At 64.8% G+C, this 19532-nt stretch overlaps 1 protein-coding gene across 7 annotated transcripts in view; it reads left to right on the top strand.

Moving 5' to 3' along the window:
* The window catches only part of PIP5K1C (phosphatidylinositol-4-phosphate 5-kinase type 1 gamma), a 50449-nt gene that overhangs the window by 26122 nt on the left and 4795 nt on the right, over nucleotides 1-19532 (top strand). For 3 of the 7 annotated variants that reach the window (XM_047848614.1, XM_047848646.1, XM_047848645.1), the window contains exons 6-17: nucleotides 2512-2664; nucleotides 4743-5042; nucleotides 5742-5947; nucleotides 7371-7454; nucleotides 8991-9039; nucleotides 10569-10653; nucleotides 12145-12306; nucleotides 13033-13171; nucleotides 13285-13317; nucleotides 14488-14592; nucleotides 17149-17269; nucleotides 18412-19469. In XM_047848614.1, the coding sequence (XP_047704570.1) occupies nucleotides 2512-2664; nucleotides 4743-5042; nucleotides 5742-5947; nucleotides 7371-7454; nucleotides 8991-9039; nucleotides 10569-10653; nucleotides 12145-12306; nucleotides 13033-13171; nucleotides 13285-13317; nucleotides 14488-14592; nucleotides 17149-17269; nucleotides 18412-18585 (1611 nt within the window). In that variant the 3' untranslated portion in view covers nucleotides 18586-19469. Of the gene's footprint in view, nucleotides 1-2511; nucleotides 2665-4742; nucleotides 5043-5741; nucleotides 5948-7370; nucleotides 7455-8990; nucleotides 9040-10568; nucleotides 10654-12144; nucleotides 12307-13032; nucleotides 13172-13284; nucleotides 13318-14487; nucleotides 14593-17148; nucleotides 17270-18411; nucleotides 19470-19532 lie in introns of those variants that run through there. The other 4 variants (XM_047848647.1, XM_047848641.1, XM_047848632.1 and 1 more) reach the window with 3 other exon arrangements.

Raw genomic sequence — 19532 nt, 5'->3', positions numbered from 1 at the left:
CCCCCATTTATCAGCTCTGGTCCCTCGGTTCCTCTCTCTTCCCGGCCGAGTCCCTGTGGGCCGTGGGCATCACCTCGGCTCCAGAGACTTCTGTGGCGGCCGCCATGGTCCTGAGTTTTGTGGGGGCTCGCCCACCATCACTGTGAGAGCCCTGGGCTGACCCGGTGTTGACTTCGGCTCAGGACAGCAGGGCAGTGGCCGGGGAAGGCGGGGGACACGTGTGGGGGCGGGGGCTGCAGACGGTCAGCCTCGGGCCACGGGCGCCCACCCCGGGCACTGAGGGGAGAGGGGGCACGCCTGGGGTCGTCTGCCCGTGACCCTGTCTCGGTGGCCGGTGGTCTCTTGGCTGGGAAGTCTGTCTGTGTCACCGCTGCCTCCTCTGCAGCCAGGACCCCGTGAGGCCTGAGCCCTGTACGCTGCCCTCCAGGCCGCTCCCTGAGGGCAGCGGCTGCCGGCATTGCTTCCAGACCATTCTCTGCTCACAGACTTCTTTTGTGCAAAGCCACGCAGTCCCCTTCGGTGCTCATCTCTCCTCCTCTCCTCCTCTCCTGCCAGCTGGGGCCAGCTGTAAGGCCTTGGGGTTTCCCTGTTCCCGGCGGGCTCCTGAGGCCCAGGACGCCCCTCGCTGCTGTCCTTCCAGGGCAGGGTGGGGGAGGTGGGGGTGAGGAGGGAGAGCACGGGCAGCCTGGGCCTGGGCCTCTGTTTCCGAGGGTGCGGGGCCTCGTGGCTGTGGGCGGAGCAGGACGGACAGAGGGCCGCGCTGGCTGCAAACTGGACCTGTCTCCCCCCCACACAACCCACCGCCTCCCTGAGCTGCCTCCTTGCTGTCTGCGGCCAGCACAGCTGGGACGCCCACTGACTCGGCTCCCCTCTGCCGACAGCCCTGGCCCGGGCCCCCACGCGGCTCCCCGCACCGTCGCCCCCACAGTCCAGATGGCCCGGGCAGCCTGTCCTGGCCCGGCTTCCGGGCATCCGCACGTCCTGTCTTACTAACAGGCTTGCGTCAGCCCTGCTCCAGCCTGGTGCCCGTTTCGGAGCCGGTCACCGCATTGGGGACTGCCAGCACATTCCCCCTGAGTGGCCTGGCTGTTGGCTCCGCTCCCCTGAGGCACGGACAGGGGAGACCTCTCGCCCCCGCCCCCACCCCCACCCCCCCGAGGTTACCTGACAGCACGAGCGCACTAGCAGTTAGAGGTGGCGCTGGTGTCCTTGTGGTCAGCACTAGGTCGCAGGTGTAGGGGCAACAGCTGTGGCCTCGGACCCCTCTTTCTTCCAGGATGGCGCCCGTGGTCCCTGGGGGGGTCATGCCTCCGGTGTGTGCCCGTCCCACCCACAGCCGGCCCCCGACTAACTGCCCGGTGCCTGGGACACTGGGCCGCAGCCCGGAGTTTGCACGGCACCACGGCTTGCTGGACCACGGATCGTCCTGGGCTCGGCCATGGCCAGGCAGCGGGTGGGGGCGCCCGATCTTCCCAGGGTCTTTGTCCAGCCAGGGCGTGCTGACTGCTAGGGCATCGGGTTAGGGTCCTTACACCCAGCGATGCAGTAAGTGTTCCCTCGGCGTTTACCCTGTGGCCCGGGGCCGGGGGGGGTGGGGGCATGCTGTGGCCTCGTCCCTGTCATATACCAGCGACAGTCAGGACTTCGGGGGTGCAGGGGACAGAAACCCAACCCACCAACCCAAACAGCCTTAATCCCGAAAAACACCTCAGTGGCTCATTAGCTGAAAAGGCCCAGGGGCAGCAGCCCGTAGGGCCTCACTTTCCTTGGCTTCTTAACAGACCAGGCACCTGCTGTATGCTGGTCTCTGTCATGGGTGCTGGGGACCCTCCGTGAGAAAAATGCTTAAAAATCCCTGGGTGCACAGAGTTTACTGTTTGTTGGTGGGGAGGGCGTGTGGGGCTGATGGACAGCAAGCACGGAAGAAAGCCGATGTCCATGGAAGAGAAGATGGGGAAGAGAAGGGTGTGCTGGGGTCCGTGGTTGGGGTTGCTCGCCAGGGACACAGGCTCCCCTCTCAGCTGTTCTTGTGCGTGGCATCCGTACCAAAGGTTGTCTTGTGGTCCAGCATGGCTGCTGGGGTTCCAGCTGTCACATCAGCTTTCCAGGTGGGAAATGGATGGGAAGGAGGGAGGGGCACCAGCGTTTGTCACCTGATTAGGGATTCAGAAGCTTCTACAGGCTCGTTGACCAGAGTTGACTGTTGTGGCCTCACCTAGCTGCGGGGAAGGTTGGGCAGTGAGTCTTGGCCAGATGGGTGCACAACCCAGCACGAGTGGGTGTCTGTTACTAACAGGAGAGGGACCGTGCCCTAGGAGATCGGCACCCAGGCTGCAGATTAGCCCGGGGTTCAGTTCCTTGCTGTGTGGCCTCAGGCGTGTCAGTTTCCCTCTCTGAGCGTATTTCTTCATCTGTGAAAGGATGCTGACAGTGACCTGTTCCAGAGCTGTCCGCTAGACGCTGGGCGTGTGGGGTGTCAGCGACCCACCTGCCCACTCACTGCCCCCCCAGTACTCGCTGTGCAACGAGCCACTGATCGAGCTGTCCAACCCCGGCGCCAGCGGCTCCCTGTTCTACGTCACCAGTGACGACGAGTTCATCATCAAGACGGTGATGCACAAGGAGGCCGAGTTCCTGCAGAAGCTGTTACCCGGCTACTACATGGTGAGGAGCCCCGCCCTGCAGCCCCGCTCCACCCCGCCCCCGCCCCCTACGTGCCGAGGAGCCCCGCCCTGCGGCCCGACCCACCCCCACCCCTCCCCCGCCCCTACGCAGTGAGGAGCCCCGCCCTTAAGCCTCGCCCCCTACATGGTGAGGAGCCCCACCCCTGGCTCCTACAGGGTGAGGGGCCCCGCCCTGCAGCCCCGCCCCACCTCCACCCCATACATAGTGAGGGCCCCTGCCCCACCTCCGCCCCGCCCCGCCCCCTACATGGTGAGAAGCCCCGCCCTGCAGCCCCGCTCCGCCCCCTACATGCTGAGGAGCCCCGCCCTGCGGCCCAGCCCACCTCCGCCCCTCCCCTGCCCCTGCACAGTGAGGAGCCCCGCCCTGCAGCCCCACCCCACTTTTTGCGCCGCCCCCTGGCTCCTACAGGGTGAGGGGCCCCGCCCTGCAGCCCCGCCCCACCTCCACCCCATACATAGTAAGGGCCCCTGCCCCACCTCCGCCCCGCCCCCTACATGGTGAGAAGCTCCGCCCCACCCCGCCCCCTACATGGTGAGAAGCTCCGCCCCACCCCGCCCCCTACATGCTGAGGAGCTCCGCCCCACCCCGCCCCCTACATGCTGAGGAGCCCCGCCCTGCGGCCCAGCCCACCTCCGCCTCTCCCCTGCCCCTGCACAGTGAGGAGCCCCGCCCTGCAGCCCCACCCCACTTTTTGCCCCGCCCCCTGGCTCCTACAGAGTGGGGGCCCCGCCCCCCTTCTCCGCAGCTCCGCCCCCACCTCCGCCCCGTTCCCACCCCTACATGGTGAGGAGCCCCGCCCTGCAGCCCCGCCCCGCCCCCAGCTCCTTTCCTGTTGGAAGCAGGTTCAATAGCAGCCACGGGTTCTGAGGCTAAGGAATTTGGGCAGATGGGGTCCGGGAGACCCCTTTTGGGCAGGCCATGGGAAGTCCTCCTGAGCCTCGCCTTCACCCCAACCCCCCCCCCCCTCCCCCAGCACCACCACGTGGTGCCTCAACACTTGGCAAGCAGGACTTGCCATCTAAACCCTCACCGCCTTCCCTGGGGGTGGGGGGAGTGGGCGTGGGGGCGGGGGCAGGCCCAGCCTTCACTCCCCATCCCTTCTCCCCACCGACACCCCTGAGTCACGGAGCCCAGAAATCGAGGCTTGTGTCTTGGTAGCTGGTGACTCACGCGTGGGAGAGGGAGGCTGGACCACCAGCTGGCATGTCACAAAGGACCAGCTGCCGGGGCACTTCCCGGTCCCTGTGTGACTCACAGCCTGAAAGGGCGGCTCCTCAGATCCCTGGGTGGGAGTGGAAGCAGGAGTGGGCAAGGGTCGTGACCAGGCACCTGGCAGAGGTGCGGATAGGCTTTTCTGGGCAGCTCTGTTCGGATTGTGGCCCCTCTCCCCCCGGGGCGTCTCATTCATAGTGCATGATGCTCAGGGGGTCCCTGGCCCCCACGGTCAGGGGTCGGCAAGCTTCCTGTAAAGAACCGTCTGGTAAATGTTGGGGCTTTGTGACCCAGGCAGCACCTACCTCCGTAGCTCAGCCCTGCTGTCACTGCAGGGAAGCCCCATGGACCCCGAGTGAGTGGACAGGCTCCACGTGCCTGGATAACTTCCTTTACTAACATTGAAATGTCAAGTTCATGTCGTTTTCACATGTCACAGAACGCTACTTTCCTTTTTTCTCCCCAACTTTTTTAACAACATAAAGCCATTCATAGCTTAACCGCTGGCCACGTGAGAACGAGTGGGTAGTTGGACTTGGTCCCGTATTCAGAGTTTGCCAACCCTTGTCCTGGACTGTGCCTGGAAGCCGTGACCCCGTGTCACCCCAGGCTGGGGAGGTGGGGCACCTGGGTCTGGCCTGGGGGGAAGCCAGCCCCTGACACCCGGAGGATCTCATCTGCTGGAACCTGGCTAACGTCAGATCTCTGGGAGGGCAGAGTGCGGGGCTGGCCCAGGCGGGTGGTGGTCAGGGAGGGCTTCCTGGAGGTGGCCCTGCACAGAGTGTGCCGGTGACGGCGGCCGTGGCGACTGTCCTCCAGCCCTGTCCTCCTCCTTCGCCTCCCAGAACCTCAACCAGAACCCGCGGACACTGCTGCCCAAGTTTTACGGGCTGTACTGCGTGCAGTCGGGCGGCAAGAACATCCGCGTGGTGGTCATGAACAACATCCTGCCGCGCGTTGTCAAGATGCACCTCAAGTTCGACCTCAAGGGCTCCACGTACAAGCGGCGGGCCAGCAAGAAGGAGAAGGAGAAGAGCATTCCCACCTACAAGGACCTGGACTTCATCCAGGACATGCCCGAGGGGCTCCTGCTGGACGCAGACACCTTCTCCGCCCTTGTCAAGACGCTGCAACGGGACTGCCTGGTGAGGCCGCCACGCCCACACGGCCCCGGTGCAAGGGAGGAGCCCAGAGCAGAGTGCGTGGGGCGGGGGGGGGGGGGGGCAGGTCAGGGTCCCTCGCCTCTCTGGGCCTCAGTTGTCCCGTCTGTGAAACGGGGACGCTGGTGGAAGCGAGTGCAGCGTGAGCCCCAGGCCCACGGACCCCCTTGCCCCCGCTTGTCCTCGTGGTCTCCTCCACCCCCTGTGACCTGGCGGGTTTCGAGCCTGCTCCCCTGGACTAGAGATCTCATCTAGTTTCGGGGAGCAGGCTCGAAACCCGAGGCCCCCAGGCCCACCACCCCTGGCTCCTAGGCCTCTTGGAAAACTTTGCACGACCTTGCCCGAGGACGCCCCCAGACCTCTCAGGACCTCGGGCTTCCCTGAGCCCAGGTGTCAGAGCCCTGGGGGCCAGGAGCGGGTTTTGTGTGCGGAGCGGCTGGACTCTGTCAGGAGGAAGGAAACACCCTGGCCCCTGTGTGGATGCCACGCCTCGGGTCCCATTGCCTGCCACGTGGCCTGGCCCCTTGCCCCTGACCCCTTGGTCTCCTGGCCATCCGTGAAATGGGGGTCAGGACAGGCCCCCTGCGAGGCTGTGGGGACCGAGTGGGCGCAGACCCCGATGCAGCTTGGGGTTGTGGGGGGCCGGGCGCCGGGAGCGTGACCTGTCGACCCCACCCCCGGCAGGTGCTGGAGAGCTTCAAGATCATGGACTACAGCCTGCTCCTGGGCGTGCACAACATCGACCAGCAGGAGCGGGAGCGGCAGGCCGAGGGCGCCCAGAGCACCGCGGACGAGAAGCGGCCGCTGGGCCAGAAGGCCCTCTACTCCACGGCCATGGAGTCCATCCAGGGCGGGGCCGCGCGCGGGGAGGCCATCGAGTCGGACGACACGTAAGTGACCCGGGGCTGTGGGGCCCTCGGGTGTGAGGCGGGCAGGGAGAGTTGGCCGCGAGGGCAAGAGACGAGGAGCAGGCGCGTCCAGAAGCCCGCGTGTGGCTGGTTCCTGGTTTTTGAATCGGAGCAGCGGTGTCTGCTCGCCAGGCCCCGCGAGGGTCACAGGTGGACGCACAGCCCCCCCCAGCCGGGTGATGACCGGGGCGTTCCGGCTCAGTCTGTCCGCGGACTGAGGCCCGTGGCCATCCGTGTGGGAAACACAGATGCCCCCTCCCCCTGCCGGACCCCAGAATGGGTTAAAGCGCCACCATCTGAAGCAAAGCCGTAGGGGTGTTGAGTGCTGGGGACGAGACAACATCTACAGCAGGGGGCCGAACCCAGAGCCCCGGGGAGAACAGGCCCGGTGGTGGAGGCCGAGGTCACAGTCTCAGAGAGGGCTGTGCCCCCTGCCCGAGACAGACTCGTGGGGTGTCCGCCCCGCCCCCGGCACTGTGCACTCTGGGCCGGGTCGTTCTCTGGGGCGTCCTGAGTGCTATAGGGCTGGAGCAGCATCCCTGCCCCCCCCATGGAAGGGCACCCCCGCCATGCCAGGACACCCCCAGTCGTGAGGGCCTCAGATGTCACCAGACATCGTCGAGTGCTCGAGGAGGACAGTATCCCGGTGGGAACGGCTTCTGTAGACAGGGTGTTGAGACTGAGCGTGCTGGGAACCAGCACGGGGGCCCTGGAGGAGGGGGGCATAACCCCCCAGCGTCCGCGAGGGAGATGGGGGCTCACAGCTGGGGAGGACAGGGGAGGAGCCCTGACGCCCTGACCAGGCAAGGCGGTGGGGGCAGGGGGAGTGACACCTGCAGAGGTCTGGTGGCTTGGCCCGACCTCCACTGTGTTGGCGTTTGTAGGGTCTGTGCCAGGCCTGGCGGGATGGCGGGGTGCGCAGGTGAGCTGGGCAGTGCGTGGAGTGCGGTGCGCGGAGCCTGCAGGGCCCGGGCCTGGCGGGTCTGGGGTCATGGGACTTGAGGACAGTCGCTGCGTCGTGTGGCCTCACTAACCATGCCGGGCCGGGCACGTGTGGGCCTGGGGCTGAGTGAAGCGACTAACTCCCCAGACGGGACCCAGAAGCACTGGGGGCCCCGCCCGGGGTGAGCGTGTGCGTGCGCACGGGTGTGTGGGGGCCAGACCCCTCGCCAGCCTCCAGCCTCGCGTGTCTGATGGCAGCTCGGCCCCAGCCGAGCTGCCGCCTACAGGAGCACATGGGCTCTGGCTCCTTCAGCTTCTCCGAGGCCGGGCTCTGGGCCCCCCACGCCACCCCCGCCAGCGGTGTGGCCCTGTGGGGTGTTGACGGTGCTCCTGTCCCCCCGCCCCTGCCCACAGCGGTGTGGCCCTGTGGGGTGTTGACCGCGCTCCCGCTCTCTCTCCCCAGGATGGGCGGGATTCCCGCCGTGAACGGCCGAGGGGAGCGCCTCTTGCTGCATATTGGCATCATTGACATTCTGCAGTCGTACAGGTGGGTGCCCCCTGCCCCCCTCACTTGCCCACGGAAGCGGTGCACCTGCTGCCCGCAGACAAAGCCTCCTCGGCCCCGGGAAGGCTCCTGATTGGCTGCCGGCCCCTGAGGCCTTCGAGGGAGGCATTCGGTCCCCGACTGGGTGACTCCACCTTCGGGGTTGGGGCTGGCATGGGGCATGCGGGGTGGGTGGGGTGTCGCCCGCCGGTCCGGCCCTGTCTGCTGAGCGCCGACCGTGTGCCAGGTGCCGGGCTAAAGTGCGCAGGACAGAAGCGCCCGTGGCCGCAGAGCACAGCATCTCGGGACAGCTCCTACGATGGGCAGGAGTAAATGCTCGTGGCTGGGGCCCCATGTCGTGGGGTCTCAAGTGCGGCAGAGCCGAAGGAACAGATACCCCAGCCTCACCTGCGGTTTAAAAGCTGGGGTGTGGGCCACCTCGTTACCCATGCCTTGACCCGCATGAGGTCTTGGTGACGAGCGTTTCTTAGTCTTAGTTTTCCATCCTGAGAGCGGAATGCGTTCATTATGCACATTCCCGACAGGACAGAGGGGACCCTGGGCGTGGCGGTCCCCACTTCCCATATCCACCCCCTCAGGAAGCCCACTGGGTGGTTTTGGGTGATTTTTTTTCCTAAATATGAAACTGGGCTCCTGCCCGTCAAACACTAGTATTCGCAGCCTGTTGTTTTCCGACTCAGGGGCAGATGTCTTCCATGGGGACATCTCTCTGGGTTTAGAGCAGGAGTGGAGAGCTTTAGTGTTTACTTATTAATTTTGAGAGATAGAGTGAGCAGGGAAGAGGCAGAGAGAGAATCCCAAACAGGCTCCAGGCTGTCGGCACAGAGCCCAACTCGGGGCTCAAATTCACCAACCGTGAGATCGTGACCTGAGCTGAAGTCAAGAGTGGGGCGCTTAACCAGCTGAGCCACGCAGGCGCCCCGGGAAACTTTGGAGGTGTCAGACCAGGGTTTCCGTGGAGGCTCTTGAGCGGGGGCAAGGAGGGTGGGCCAGCGTGTGTCAGGCAGCCACAAGCCTATCCTGGGGCAGGGGTGTCCCGCGGGGGTGGGTGCTGAGAAGAGGACCCTTCCCCCACCCCATAGACTAGGGGGTGTCCAGGAAGGCTGCCTGGAGGAGGCAACGTTCTCCCCAGCCCAGGTGTGCAGGGATCTAGTTAGAGCCACAGTGCAGGCCACTGATTCCAGCAGAGAGGACCCGGGCTCAGCCTGGGCCATGAGAGAGGAAGGCCGTACTCTGGGGGTGCTGCCATATGCCCCCCACCGAGGGCCAAGCGCCACGGCCTTTTCACTTCCTCTCTAAGAGCAGCAGCGGTAGGAGCCACCAGCAGGCGAGGAGGGGAACAGAGGGCGCCGAAGAGGGAGGTGGCCTCTGGCTGAGGCGTCTCAGTGCCTCTGGACCAGGGCCCTCCCACCCACTTGGTGCCAGGAGCACACCCAGTCCCCAGACATGGCCCAGTGTCCCCTGGGGACGGGACCGCCCCACTAGAGGACCACCTTGGTTCACTCGTTTTCTCTGCAGGTTCATCAAGAAGCTGGAACACACCTGGAAGGCTCTTGTCCACGACGGGGTGAGCATTGTGCCTTCACGCGTCAGTCCACAGACGTGCTGGTCTCCCGGGGCCAGGCACAGGTGCTCCAGAGCCGAGAAACACGGGCCTCCCTTCCCGGAGCCAGTGTCCCGTGGGGGCGGCCGTGTGCCCCGGCAGTCACAGGCCAAGGGGTCCGGGTCAAGACGGGAGAGGGCAGGCAGCTAGCTGTAGGCCGTCCGGCAGTGGGGTCTGAGCCACTGGTGAGGGGCACGGAAGGGCTTCTTGGAGGAGAGGACGCCCAAGCTGAGCTGGGAGGATTCCCAAAGACCGCCCGACCGGGAGAGTCAGGGGCCAGCTAGGCAAAGAGCAGTCTGGAAACGCGCAAGACGGAGGGGGCTCGGGCACTGGCCACACCCACGGGGCAGGCCAGCCGTTGGGGACCAAACGGTGCACCTGCGCCAGCAGCCCTAGCACCCCGGTCCGGTTGGGCTGACGAGCTGGCTGGGGCCTCGATGCATGCCCGTCCTCCCGTGGCTCCCTTCAGACCGATTCTTACTGAAACGCTAAGGGCTGTCTGCATGCGTGCGGTCTGTAAAATCCAGAACCCCAGCCGGCCCCCAACACCCCTCAGAGAGTGTTTGGACGGTCCAGATGGGAGCTTCCAGAGGGTGTACCAAGAAGGGCCAGGGGGCAGGAACCCTCTCACGGCGTCACAAAGCCATGGCAGCCGGAGGCACTGTAAGCCCTACCGAGGCTGCTCGGGTTCGGGGGCCCAAACGGTGGTCAGCGTAGCCACACAGGCGTGAACGGTCTGGGGCAGGTGGGGTGGCCCCTGGAGTCCAGGGCCGGCTGCTTCTGCCTGGCGCTGCACACTCCTGGGCGTGGCCCACGCGGCTGGCCCCCCACAGGGCACTCCAGGCAGAGGAGAGCGCGGAAGCTGTCACTGCCTCGTCTCCCCCACCACCTGCCAGAACGCGGTCCTGCGGTCACGCCTCGCTGCAGCGAGGATGGGACGTGTCGCTTTCACCCTGGAGGCCGCGAGTCCCCTGTGGGTTCTGTTACGTTACAGCAGGAGGAGGACCCGGGCCCTGTCCGGGGGCACCTGTGGTCGTCACCCCCGGGGGGGGGGGGGGTGGGACCGAGGGACACCCGCGGCCGCCTGTCCCCACCTCAGGCGTGGCTGTGCGCCACCAACCGTCCCTTACAAAACGGGCGTCCAGCCGTCCTTTGTTGAGGCTCGCTCTCAGAGAATTGCTCTGGTTTCCGTGTTTCGACGTTCATTCGTCTACCTCTTTGAGTAGCTGTCGCTTCCCATGGTTCAAAGGATTAGAAATACAGACGGGTTTATGATGGCGGAGTCTCCCTCCCACCCTGCCCTCTGCCACCGTCACCTGACCCCCGGGTCCGTCCAGGAAGCCCCGTGCTGGGGATCCAGCCCCCTCCCCACATGGGCGGCTTTGCCCCGCCGCCCGCCTGCGCCCTGGGCTGTCCCGCGGGACCCGGGGAGCTCCTGGCGGGACCACAGCACTCACGCCCTTCTGCCCTCGGGCTCTTGTTTCGCTTCCCAGGACACCGTCTCTGTCCACCGGCCCAGCTTCTACGCAGAGCGCTTCTTCAAGTTCATGAGCAACACGGTCTTCCGGAAGAACTCCTGTGAGCCTCCCAGGCACTTTGGGCAGGAGGGCCCCCGGGGTGCAGAGACGGGAGGCAGGGCGGCCAAGAGCCGAGCGAGCCCACAGGGTCACCTCCCGCTACTCGGCCATCCTTGGGCCTCGGTCAGGGACTCGGTCCAGAGAACGGGAGGGTCAGGGCACCACGCTCACGGGGCCCAGCGCAGGGCCTGGGGCCCACCGTCTGAGCTCGAGTCCTGGCTGCACTGCCTCCTGCCGGGGTGACCTCCAGCAAGCGATGCCCCGCCCTGTGCCTCAGTTTCCCCATCTGTACACACGCAGCAGCTGGGCTTGACCCTGCACCGGTGCACATTTAGGGGGACCACTTACAGCCTCGTGCCGTCACCGAGGAAACCGCCTTGGTGGACGCGGAGGCGGCCGGTCAGCAGCCGGGACCCGGCATTGTCGAGGAGGACGCAGGACAGAGGCGGCTCTTGCCCCCTGGGTGTCTGTTGGGCCTCGAGTCCCAGATCCCGGCACACATCCCAGAAGGGGCCTTTCTCCCCGTGTGTCTGTCCGCCATCTGCCCCCCGCACCCTGTGTCCCCAGAAGGCAGCGTTCTCGTCAGCCTTGGTCGCTCTGTGTCCCCAGTGTCTAGGCTGGGGCCTGGCACACAGTAGGTGTTAAGTGCCCAGTGCCTACCTGCTCTCCCGGCCTGGGCCAGGCCTGTGTGGGCCGTGACCCAGCTTGGTCACCTGGAGCCGGCTCGTCGAGCCAACACAACGCCACGTTCAGTGACATCTAGCCGGGAGCTTGAAATTGACGGCAGTGGGATTGTCTCCTGAGAGTGGGTTGTTCATCGGCGTCCACGTGCCATGCCTTGGAACCTCTCCTGGGGCGTCATTCTCACTGTGGTCCGGGGGGCTCACCAGCCTCCAGGTACCGGAGGGCTGTTCACAAGGCGAATTGAGCACGTACTGTGTGCTGGGGTTTGTGCCGGCCGTCCCGGGGCCAGAGCTTGCAGCAGGGACGGGGAGGACACTGTGACGGGGGCCGGTGGGCTGGGCCCGGTGCCGAGGGTGTTGCGGGGTTCACCCACCTTGTCCGACCCTGTTGTTACAGGCGAGGATGCTGGGGCCCGGAAGGGCTGAGCCGCATTCCACAGGCCGCTGGTCCCAGGTTGGACCAGGCCCTTGGTGCTGAGCCCTGCACGCCCCAAGGCCTTCTCTTTCCTGTCTGAAAGTGGAGGCCACAGCCAGGGCGGGCTGCGACAAGGGGGCCTCCTGGTGCCTCCCGAGGCAGAGCCGGGTAGAAAGCAGGGCAGGGTTTTCTCCACAAAGACAGCGGCTCGTCGCCCAGGCTTGAGGGCCGGGCTGGAGGCCGGGCAGCGGGGGCCATGTGTGCAGGCAGCGGGCCTCGCGGGGGTGGCGAGCAGGCTTCCGCGCACAGGAGGGATGGGGGCTGGGGGCCCCTGCCTCAGGGTTGCCGGGGGCTCCCAGGCGGCCCCTGAGCGCCAGTGTGCCTCTCTCCACAGCCCTGAAGTCCTCCCCGTCCAAGAAGGGCCGTGGTGCGTCATTGGCTGTCAAGCCCCTGGGGCCCACGGCCGCCTTCTCGGCCAGCCAGATCCCCAGCGAGCGGGAAGATGCCCAGTATGACCTTCGGGGGGCCCGCAGCTACCCCACGCTGGAGGACGAAGGTGACCGGGCAGGCTGGGGAGCGGGCGCCTCGGTGACAGGAGAGATCAGGGGGCTGCTGGGGAAAGACGACGTCCCTGGGGGGCCGAGAGGGGAGGGGACGCAGGGAGCACCCCAGTGTGAGAAAAGGTTCCCTGAAGCTGGTACTTGGATGGGAAGGGCCTGGGTCACAGTCACCCCGCCCCCATCCCAGTCTGAGATCTACAGCCCTCTGGGGAGTGCTGCGGAGGGAGAGGTGACCCACCCCATCACCAGGTGTGCAGACACCCAGAGGGATGAAGCACTTGATGGGGTTGGGCATGGTGTTTTGGAAGGTCCCTCCCAGTTTCCAGGGTTAAGGAGTCAAAGATGCCAGACAGGGAGGGTCTGGGGGAATAGCATCAAGGGAGAGACTGCATGTGCAAAGGGCCTGGGGCAGTAGTAGGCCTAGCGCGTTGGAGGAACAGTGAGAGGCCTGTGCGGTCGCAGCGGAGTGAGCGAGGAGGTGGGCAGGTGGAGCAGGACCTGTGGGCCTCCAGGACGGGTGGGCTGCTGGAAGCTGTTGTGCCAGGGGTAAATCGGAATGCATTTGCCCTCTTAAAGCTGGCCAGCAGGACGTAGTGTTGGGTGGCCGGTGGGGGTGGGGCATGGGTGCAGAAGGTGAGCCGAGCCACAGGTGGAGCCAGAGGCCCGGAAGGTTTGCCCTGGGGACCCGGCTCCTGCAGGCGCCCACAGCCTCCTCCCCACAGGCCGGCCCGACCTCCTGCCCTGCACGCCGCCATCCTTTGAGGAGGCCACCACCGCCTCCATCGCCACAACCCTGTCTTCCACGTCCCTCTCCATCCCAGAGCGATCTCCCTCGGAGACCTCAGAGCAGCCACGGTACCGGTGAGGGGCCGGGGGCGTCTCCCTCCGCGAGGCGGGGGCGTGGCCACATCCCCTGTACCGGGTGGGGCGGGCTGCCTCCGCCACCGGTTCCACCTGCTTGCGTCTCTCCGTAGGCGGCGCACACAGTCTTCCGGACAGGATGGCCGGTGAGATGAGACCCCAGCTTCTCCCCACCTGGCCCCACGGTCTCCCCGCAAGGCCTCTCCTCTCTCTTCCCCTCCCCCTCGCACCCGGTCTGCCTTCCCGCCCAGAGCCCCGCCTCTCTGACCACTTGCCTGGGCGCGGATTTACGTTAGGGCCTAGAAGTGCACAGAATCGTGAGTCACTTTGTAATTCTTTCCACCCTCCCACTCCCTTCCCTGCACCTGTTTGTTGATCTTTTAATTTTATTAGTTTTTATTCTAAGGGGTACAAAAGAGAATGTAGTGAATGCCCCGCCCCCCCCCCCCCCCCCCATGCCCGTTCCCTTCCATGGGGGCCACCCCTGGACGGGTCTTTTGTTTTTTTGTCTCTTTCTGGAACTACATTATGAGCTTATGGAAAACGTACACACGGCCTGTTTCTGCCTTGTCTTGACACAAGCAGAGGCCTGTGCCACCGCAGGCCCCTTGCTGTGCACACTTACAGGTCAAGGCCGGCTGTGAGCACGTGGAGCCCCCGCTGCTTCTCTTCCACGTCACAGGGCTTCGCCTGCCCACCCCCCCCACCCCCCCCTCCCCGGGGGCACTTGGGTGGTTCCTCTTGCTGGATCTTACAACGACCTGTAGGGCTTGCCTTCCTTAGTTTGGGGGTTAAATATTCCTGCCAGTTGGAGAGAAAGTTACGGCATAAAGCACTTTCGGTGGAAAGCGTTTCCCTCTGTCCAGCTGCCCCCTCCAGCCTCCACGACCTTTTTGCTCTCTGGTGTTGCTCTGCGGAGACATTGTCCATTCCTGGCGGCCCAAATGTTCTGACGCGTCTACATCAGGGGCCTGGATCGTTGAACCCCGCGGAGCCACCCCACCTCCAGGCCAGGGCCCAGCTACCCCCAGGAGGGTGGGCAGGATCCAGGCCACCATTCACACATTATTCCCCTGCTGGTACTGGGGTCACTGTCAGTCCCTGCCCCCTTGCAGACCGCAGGGGTGAGCTGGGCCAGCTCAGGGCGCTGGTCAGGTGGCACCCAGAGGGAGCACCCCACGGAGGCTCCCAGCTTCCCACCAGGACTGGAGATCCACCGGCCTGGAGCTTGCCTGGTGCACCCCCACCCCCACCCCCGGGGGGCAGAGTTCCGGTGAGGAGAGAGAGCGTGAGGTGCAGCTTCCCACTGCCTCCAGGTCCCAAGAGGAGACACACGTGGAGGAGGACCTGCAGCAGGTCACGGTGCAGGTGGAGTCCGCGTGCAGCGTGGAGATCGTGGTCCCCAAGGAGGAAGACGCGGGGTGAGTCACCAGCCAGCGGGCCGGCAGCCGTCCCGTTGCCCGACTCTGCGCTCGGCTTCTGCTCTGATCCCATTGGCTGAGCGTGGCCACGTGGCCAGCTGGCCCCCGAGGCAGGCTGGGTAATGGGGTCCGCGCTCTGGGGCCGGGAATGGGGCCCTGGAAGGGGCGGTGCGGGCAGCGGGAAGTGGGCGATCCGCGCAGGGGCTCCTCCGGCGCCTCGGGTCTCCGGCAGAGCCGCCGGCTGTGCGCCAGTCCTGGGATTCTTCCTCAGCCCCTGGGGTCCCCAGCCTGGAGCCCCGAGGTGGCAGGAGTGGGGCCCCGGCTCCCCAGGGAGCCTTCTGGGCTCAGCCCGCTTCCCCCGTCGTGTCGTGTGCCCGATTCACGGACTCCTCCTGGTTTGTTTCCGTGCGCTTTCCTGCCTCTCCGGCGCAGACGGGGGTTCAGGCTCCCGTGTGTCTCAGACAAGGAGGCGCTCCCGGCCGCGCGTGGGCCACCCGGCGCTAATGCCGCCGTCCGTGGGCTCAGCGAGAAGCGGCTCGTCTATACTGGCCTGCCGAAGCGTGTCATTTCGCTTCTCACGTCCTCTCTGACCCGAGGCAGTGGCTCTTGGCCCCCAGAGGACATGGGGCTGGTGTCTGGGGACACCTGTGGCCAGAATCGTGCCCTGCCCCGCACGCCCCCAGAGAACCATCCGCCCCCACGTCCATGGAGACCCTGCTGCAAGGTTTATTTAGGAGTGTCTCCCAACTTTGGAGTATTTGAAGACTGTTTTGTTTACATTTTCAGTACTTAGTCTTAGCTTTAAGTTGAAGGAAGCAGCCTAGAAAATCCACGTATGTTTTAAAAACATTTAGCCTTTCTGCTCCAATACAGATTTTGTTTTTTATTTTTATTTTTATTTTTTTTTTTGGGGGGGGGGGACAGAGAGAGACAGAGCATGAACGGGCGAGGGTCAGAGAGAGAGGGAGACACAGAATCGGAAACAGGCTCCAGGCTCCGAGCCATCAGCCCAGAGCCCGACGCGGGGCTCGAACTCACGGACCGCGAGATCGTGACCTGGCTGAAGTCGGCCGCTTAACCGACTGCGCCACCCAGGCGCCCCCAGATTTTGTTTTTTAAATGTTTGTTTATTTTGAGGGAGAGGGAGAGAGAATGCAAGCGGGGGAAGGGCAGAGAGAGAGGGGGACAGAGGATCCGAAATGGGCTCTGCGCTGAGAGCAGAGACTCCGATGTGGGGTTGGAACTCACGAACTGTGAGATCATGACCTGAGCCGAAGTCGGATGCTCAACCGACTGAGCCAGCCAGGGGCCCCACAGAGTTCATTGTTTAAGGTCAGCGGACGTGTGTGAACAACGTGTGTTCTCTGTGAAGGGATGGAAAGTTCTGAGCCCGCTCTGTCTGATGTATCGATTGATGGCATTCAGTTGTGTCACATCCTCGTTTCTCCTCTTTGGTGTGTTTGGTCCTACAATCGGCATCGTGATCGAATTTTTCTCGCTTCTGTCACGATTTCCGCTTTATGTGCTTTTTAAAATTTCCATTGCGTTTCGAGAGACCTTACTTCACTCTCACAGACACACATTCCCAGGCTGCACTTTGCCATGCAGAGTTTATTTGGAGGGGCGCCTGGGTGGCTCATTCAGTTGAGCAGCTGGCTCTTGATCTCAGCTCAAGCCATGATCTCATGGTTCGTGAGATCAAGCCCCACATCGGGCTCTGCTCGGATGGCTTGGAGCCTGCCTGGGATTCTCTGCCCCTCCCCCCTCTCACGTTTGATGTCGCGCTATTTCTCTCTCTCTCAAAATAAACATTAAAAAACAATAAACAGTAAAAAAAAAAAATAGAATTTATTTGACACGCACAGACCCGTGTGTGCACACACAGCGGTTTCTGCTACCCGTGGCTTTTTTGCCCTTAACTGAATTCTTAACAGTATAACGCGTCTTTCGGTCTTTGCCCCCAAAACAGCCCATCCCTCCAAGGGTAGAGGTGCTCCCCCATCTCAGAGCCTGTCATTCTGCTCAGGAGCTGGAATCCATCCCCGGTCACTCGGCTTAGGACACGCCTCACTTTCCATCTGGAGCCTCAGTTACCTGTCTGTAACTCAGGAGGGTGGCAGTCCCCTCCCCAGTGGAGGGTCGCTGGGTGAATTCAGGCAAGGTTCCTGAAAGGGCCTGGCCCAGAGGAAGTGCTCGGTGAAGATGAGAAAGAGGTTCTGACCCGACATGGTGGGTGCCCGGCGTCCCTCCTCCACAGATGGGGAAACTGAGGCTCGGACGGGAAAGGACCCTCAGGGTTGCACGGGGAGTGATGGTGGCGCCGGGACCTGCCCGCCCACTGGTGTGTGCTCACCCATTCGCGGGAGGGCCGATTATCTCCTGGGCCTCAGCAGTGATGGGGAGGTTCTGTTTTATTTGGCCTCCTGAGTCTTTCGCGTCTGTGCTGCCCCACTGATGAGAGGGGAGGGGGCAGGCAGGACCCTGCGGCGGGGGCTGGGGCAGGTGGGTGCCGTCCAGAGCCCTGCCCCCAGGACTCCCGAGTCCCTGTGTCCCCAGGGTGGAGGCTTCCCCAGCCTGTGCCTCTGCTGCTGCCGAAGCAGAAACGGCCAGCCAGGCCTCGGAGCCCGCCAGCCAGGCCTCGGATGAGGAGGACGCGCCCGCCACTGACATCTACTTTGTAAGTCCCCTGCAGCTCCCGACGTCGCCAGGCCCTCGACCAGACGCACTCACGCGCTCACAAGGCACTCCTGTGGACACAGACGTGCACTCACGGGTCAACGCTCCCCTCCGCACGCTCTCGCACTCCCAGTGTGCCTTCGCACGCATTTACACCCACACGCTCACGTGCTGTGGGAACGCCCTGCCCCGCGCCCTCCAGGCCAGGCCACCCCAAGTCAGGGGAACTGCCCTGTCCTCGAGCTCCGAGCCCCACAGGGCCCCGTAGGTCCCGGGCAGCCCCGGGGCTGGCTGCTAAGGGCTGCAGGCTGCGTGGCCCTTCTCCTGCTGGGAGGGGGGTGGGGGGTACGGCCAGGTGGGTTCTGTTCTCGGGGAGGTAAGGGGACTGTGGCGAGGGGCAGGTGGGACAGGTGTGCTTCATGCTGCCAACCTCGTGGCCGAGGACTCACGGTTGCTCCTGGAGGAGGTGGGGTCTGTCGCAGCAGGAAGGGGCCTGGACCCGGGGACCCGGGGACCCGGGACCTCTCTTCCAGAGCTGGGGGTCGCCTCCCGCCCTGCATCTCCCACAGGTAGACAGGTTAGCTGGGCCGGGAGCCTGGGTGAGATGGGTGCCGGGTGGCCAAGTGGCCTCGTGCAGTGGAGGGGCCTGCCTGTCTCCCTCCCGGACCTTTGATCTCGTCTCCCCCCCCCCCCCCCCCCGGGTCCCGTGAGCTGGGGGCCTGCCGCACCGCTGTCTCCTAGCTAACACCACACTGCTGTCTGTCTTGGGGCCTCTGTCTGGCCTGGAGTCGTAACAGGTGCACTGTGTGTGCGTCCCCACACCCGCCGTCATCTCCCCGTCCCCGGGGGGCTTGGTTTGTGTCCCATTCTGCGGATCAGTGTGCGAGGCGGCCCCGGGGCCGTGTTCGATGTGCGCGTCTGGGTCCTGTCGCCTGAGTGGGTGGCCAGGCCCTGCAGGCAGCAGAGAAGGTAGCGGGCCAGAGCGGGACCCCGCCACCCCCAGACTCCCCTCCCGCTTGGCCGTCGGCTTACCCGCCCCTGCCCCGCGCCCTCCCCTCCTGACCTCCCCGCCGGATTCCCGGATTCCGCTGCCTCATCCTGTCCTCTGTCTGCTTCTTCCCCCCGCTCGCCCGGCCCGCCCAGTTCACCGATGGGAGGTACTGGATTTACTCTCCCCGGCATCGCCGACTGCGGGCCGTGACGCTGAGCTCCTCAGGGACTGTAAGTGACCACGGCAGGCCTCCAGGGAGCCCAGCCCCCGACCCACCACCCTGGGCAGCAGGGAGCCACAGGTCCCGGCTGTCCCGTGGCCTCTGAGAAGGGACTTGGGGAAGAAAGCACCTTGACCGAGACCAGCCACGTGTCCCCTGGTGATGTCACCGCTGGGCCTGTAGGCACACATGGCCGGGGATAAGGGGACGTGGCCGTGGCGGCGGGGTCTGCATCTGACCCCAGCCCCTGGCGGCCTCTGCCCCTCCCCCCAGCCCACCCAAGTCAGGGACAGGTCAGAGGACACTTGTCCCATAGTCAGACCTCGCTGCCGATGGCTCCCCAAGGGGCGTCTGCCCTGTGGAAGCAGGTGGTCACATGGGTCAGCAAAGGGACTGCAAAGCCAGGCTCTTAGCCGCAGGAGGGGGGGGTGGTCTTTCCATACTCCTCCCACAGTGGAGGGACCAAGGTCTCGGCTCCCCAGGAAGCCCACGAGGGCCCACGGTTTACATAAAATCTGGGTCCAGGCTCCCAGGCAGCCCCTGTGTCTCGGGGACCCTCCTCTACGTAATGGGTTTGGGACGCTATGTGCACCTCATGCGGCAGTGCCAGCATCGGTGCCTGATAATTGGCATCATGAGCAGTAAATGAGGGCCCAGAGAGGCCAGGTAACCTGCCCGGAGCCACACAGCGCTCCAAGCAGGCAGAACAGGTTGAGTACCTGAAGTAAGTTTCTGTTCTCAAGACGAGGCCCCTCAGAGGCTCACACCCCCCAGCCCCAAATGCCTCTGAGCATCCCTGGTCGCCGGCACTGAGCTAACCCGAGAGGTGGAAACCGCTTCCCCAGGCCTTCCTGCTGTGCTGTGTCCTCGTGAGTCAGGGATGCAACACCCCTAGGATGATCTAAGAGCAGGCCCCGGAGGGCCCCCAGGGGAGTGCTTTGCAAAGGCTGCCTGGAGAGGGGTTGACCCTGACCTAGAATCACCGGGGTGTGGGGAGGTGGGAGAGGGAAGGCTGGGCTCCATGGGGGGCACAGCGGAAGCCAGTGGGGGGCA

The sequence above is a fragment of the Prionailurus viverrinus genome, chromosome A2 (genome assembly GCF_022837055.1).
Source record: "Prionailurus viverrinus isolate Anna chromosome A2, UM_Priviv_1.0, whole genome shotgun sequence".
Lineage (NCBI taxonomy): Eukaryota > Metazoa > Chordata > Mammalia > Carnivora > Felidae > Prionailurus > Prionailurus viverrinus.
This window is presented reverse-complemented; position numbering and strand designations above follow the sequence as displayed.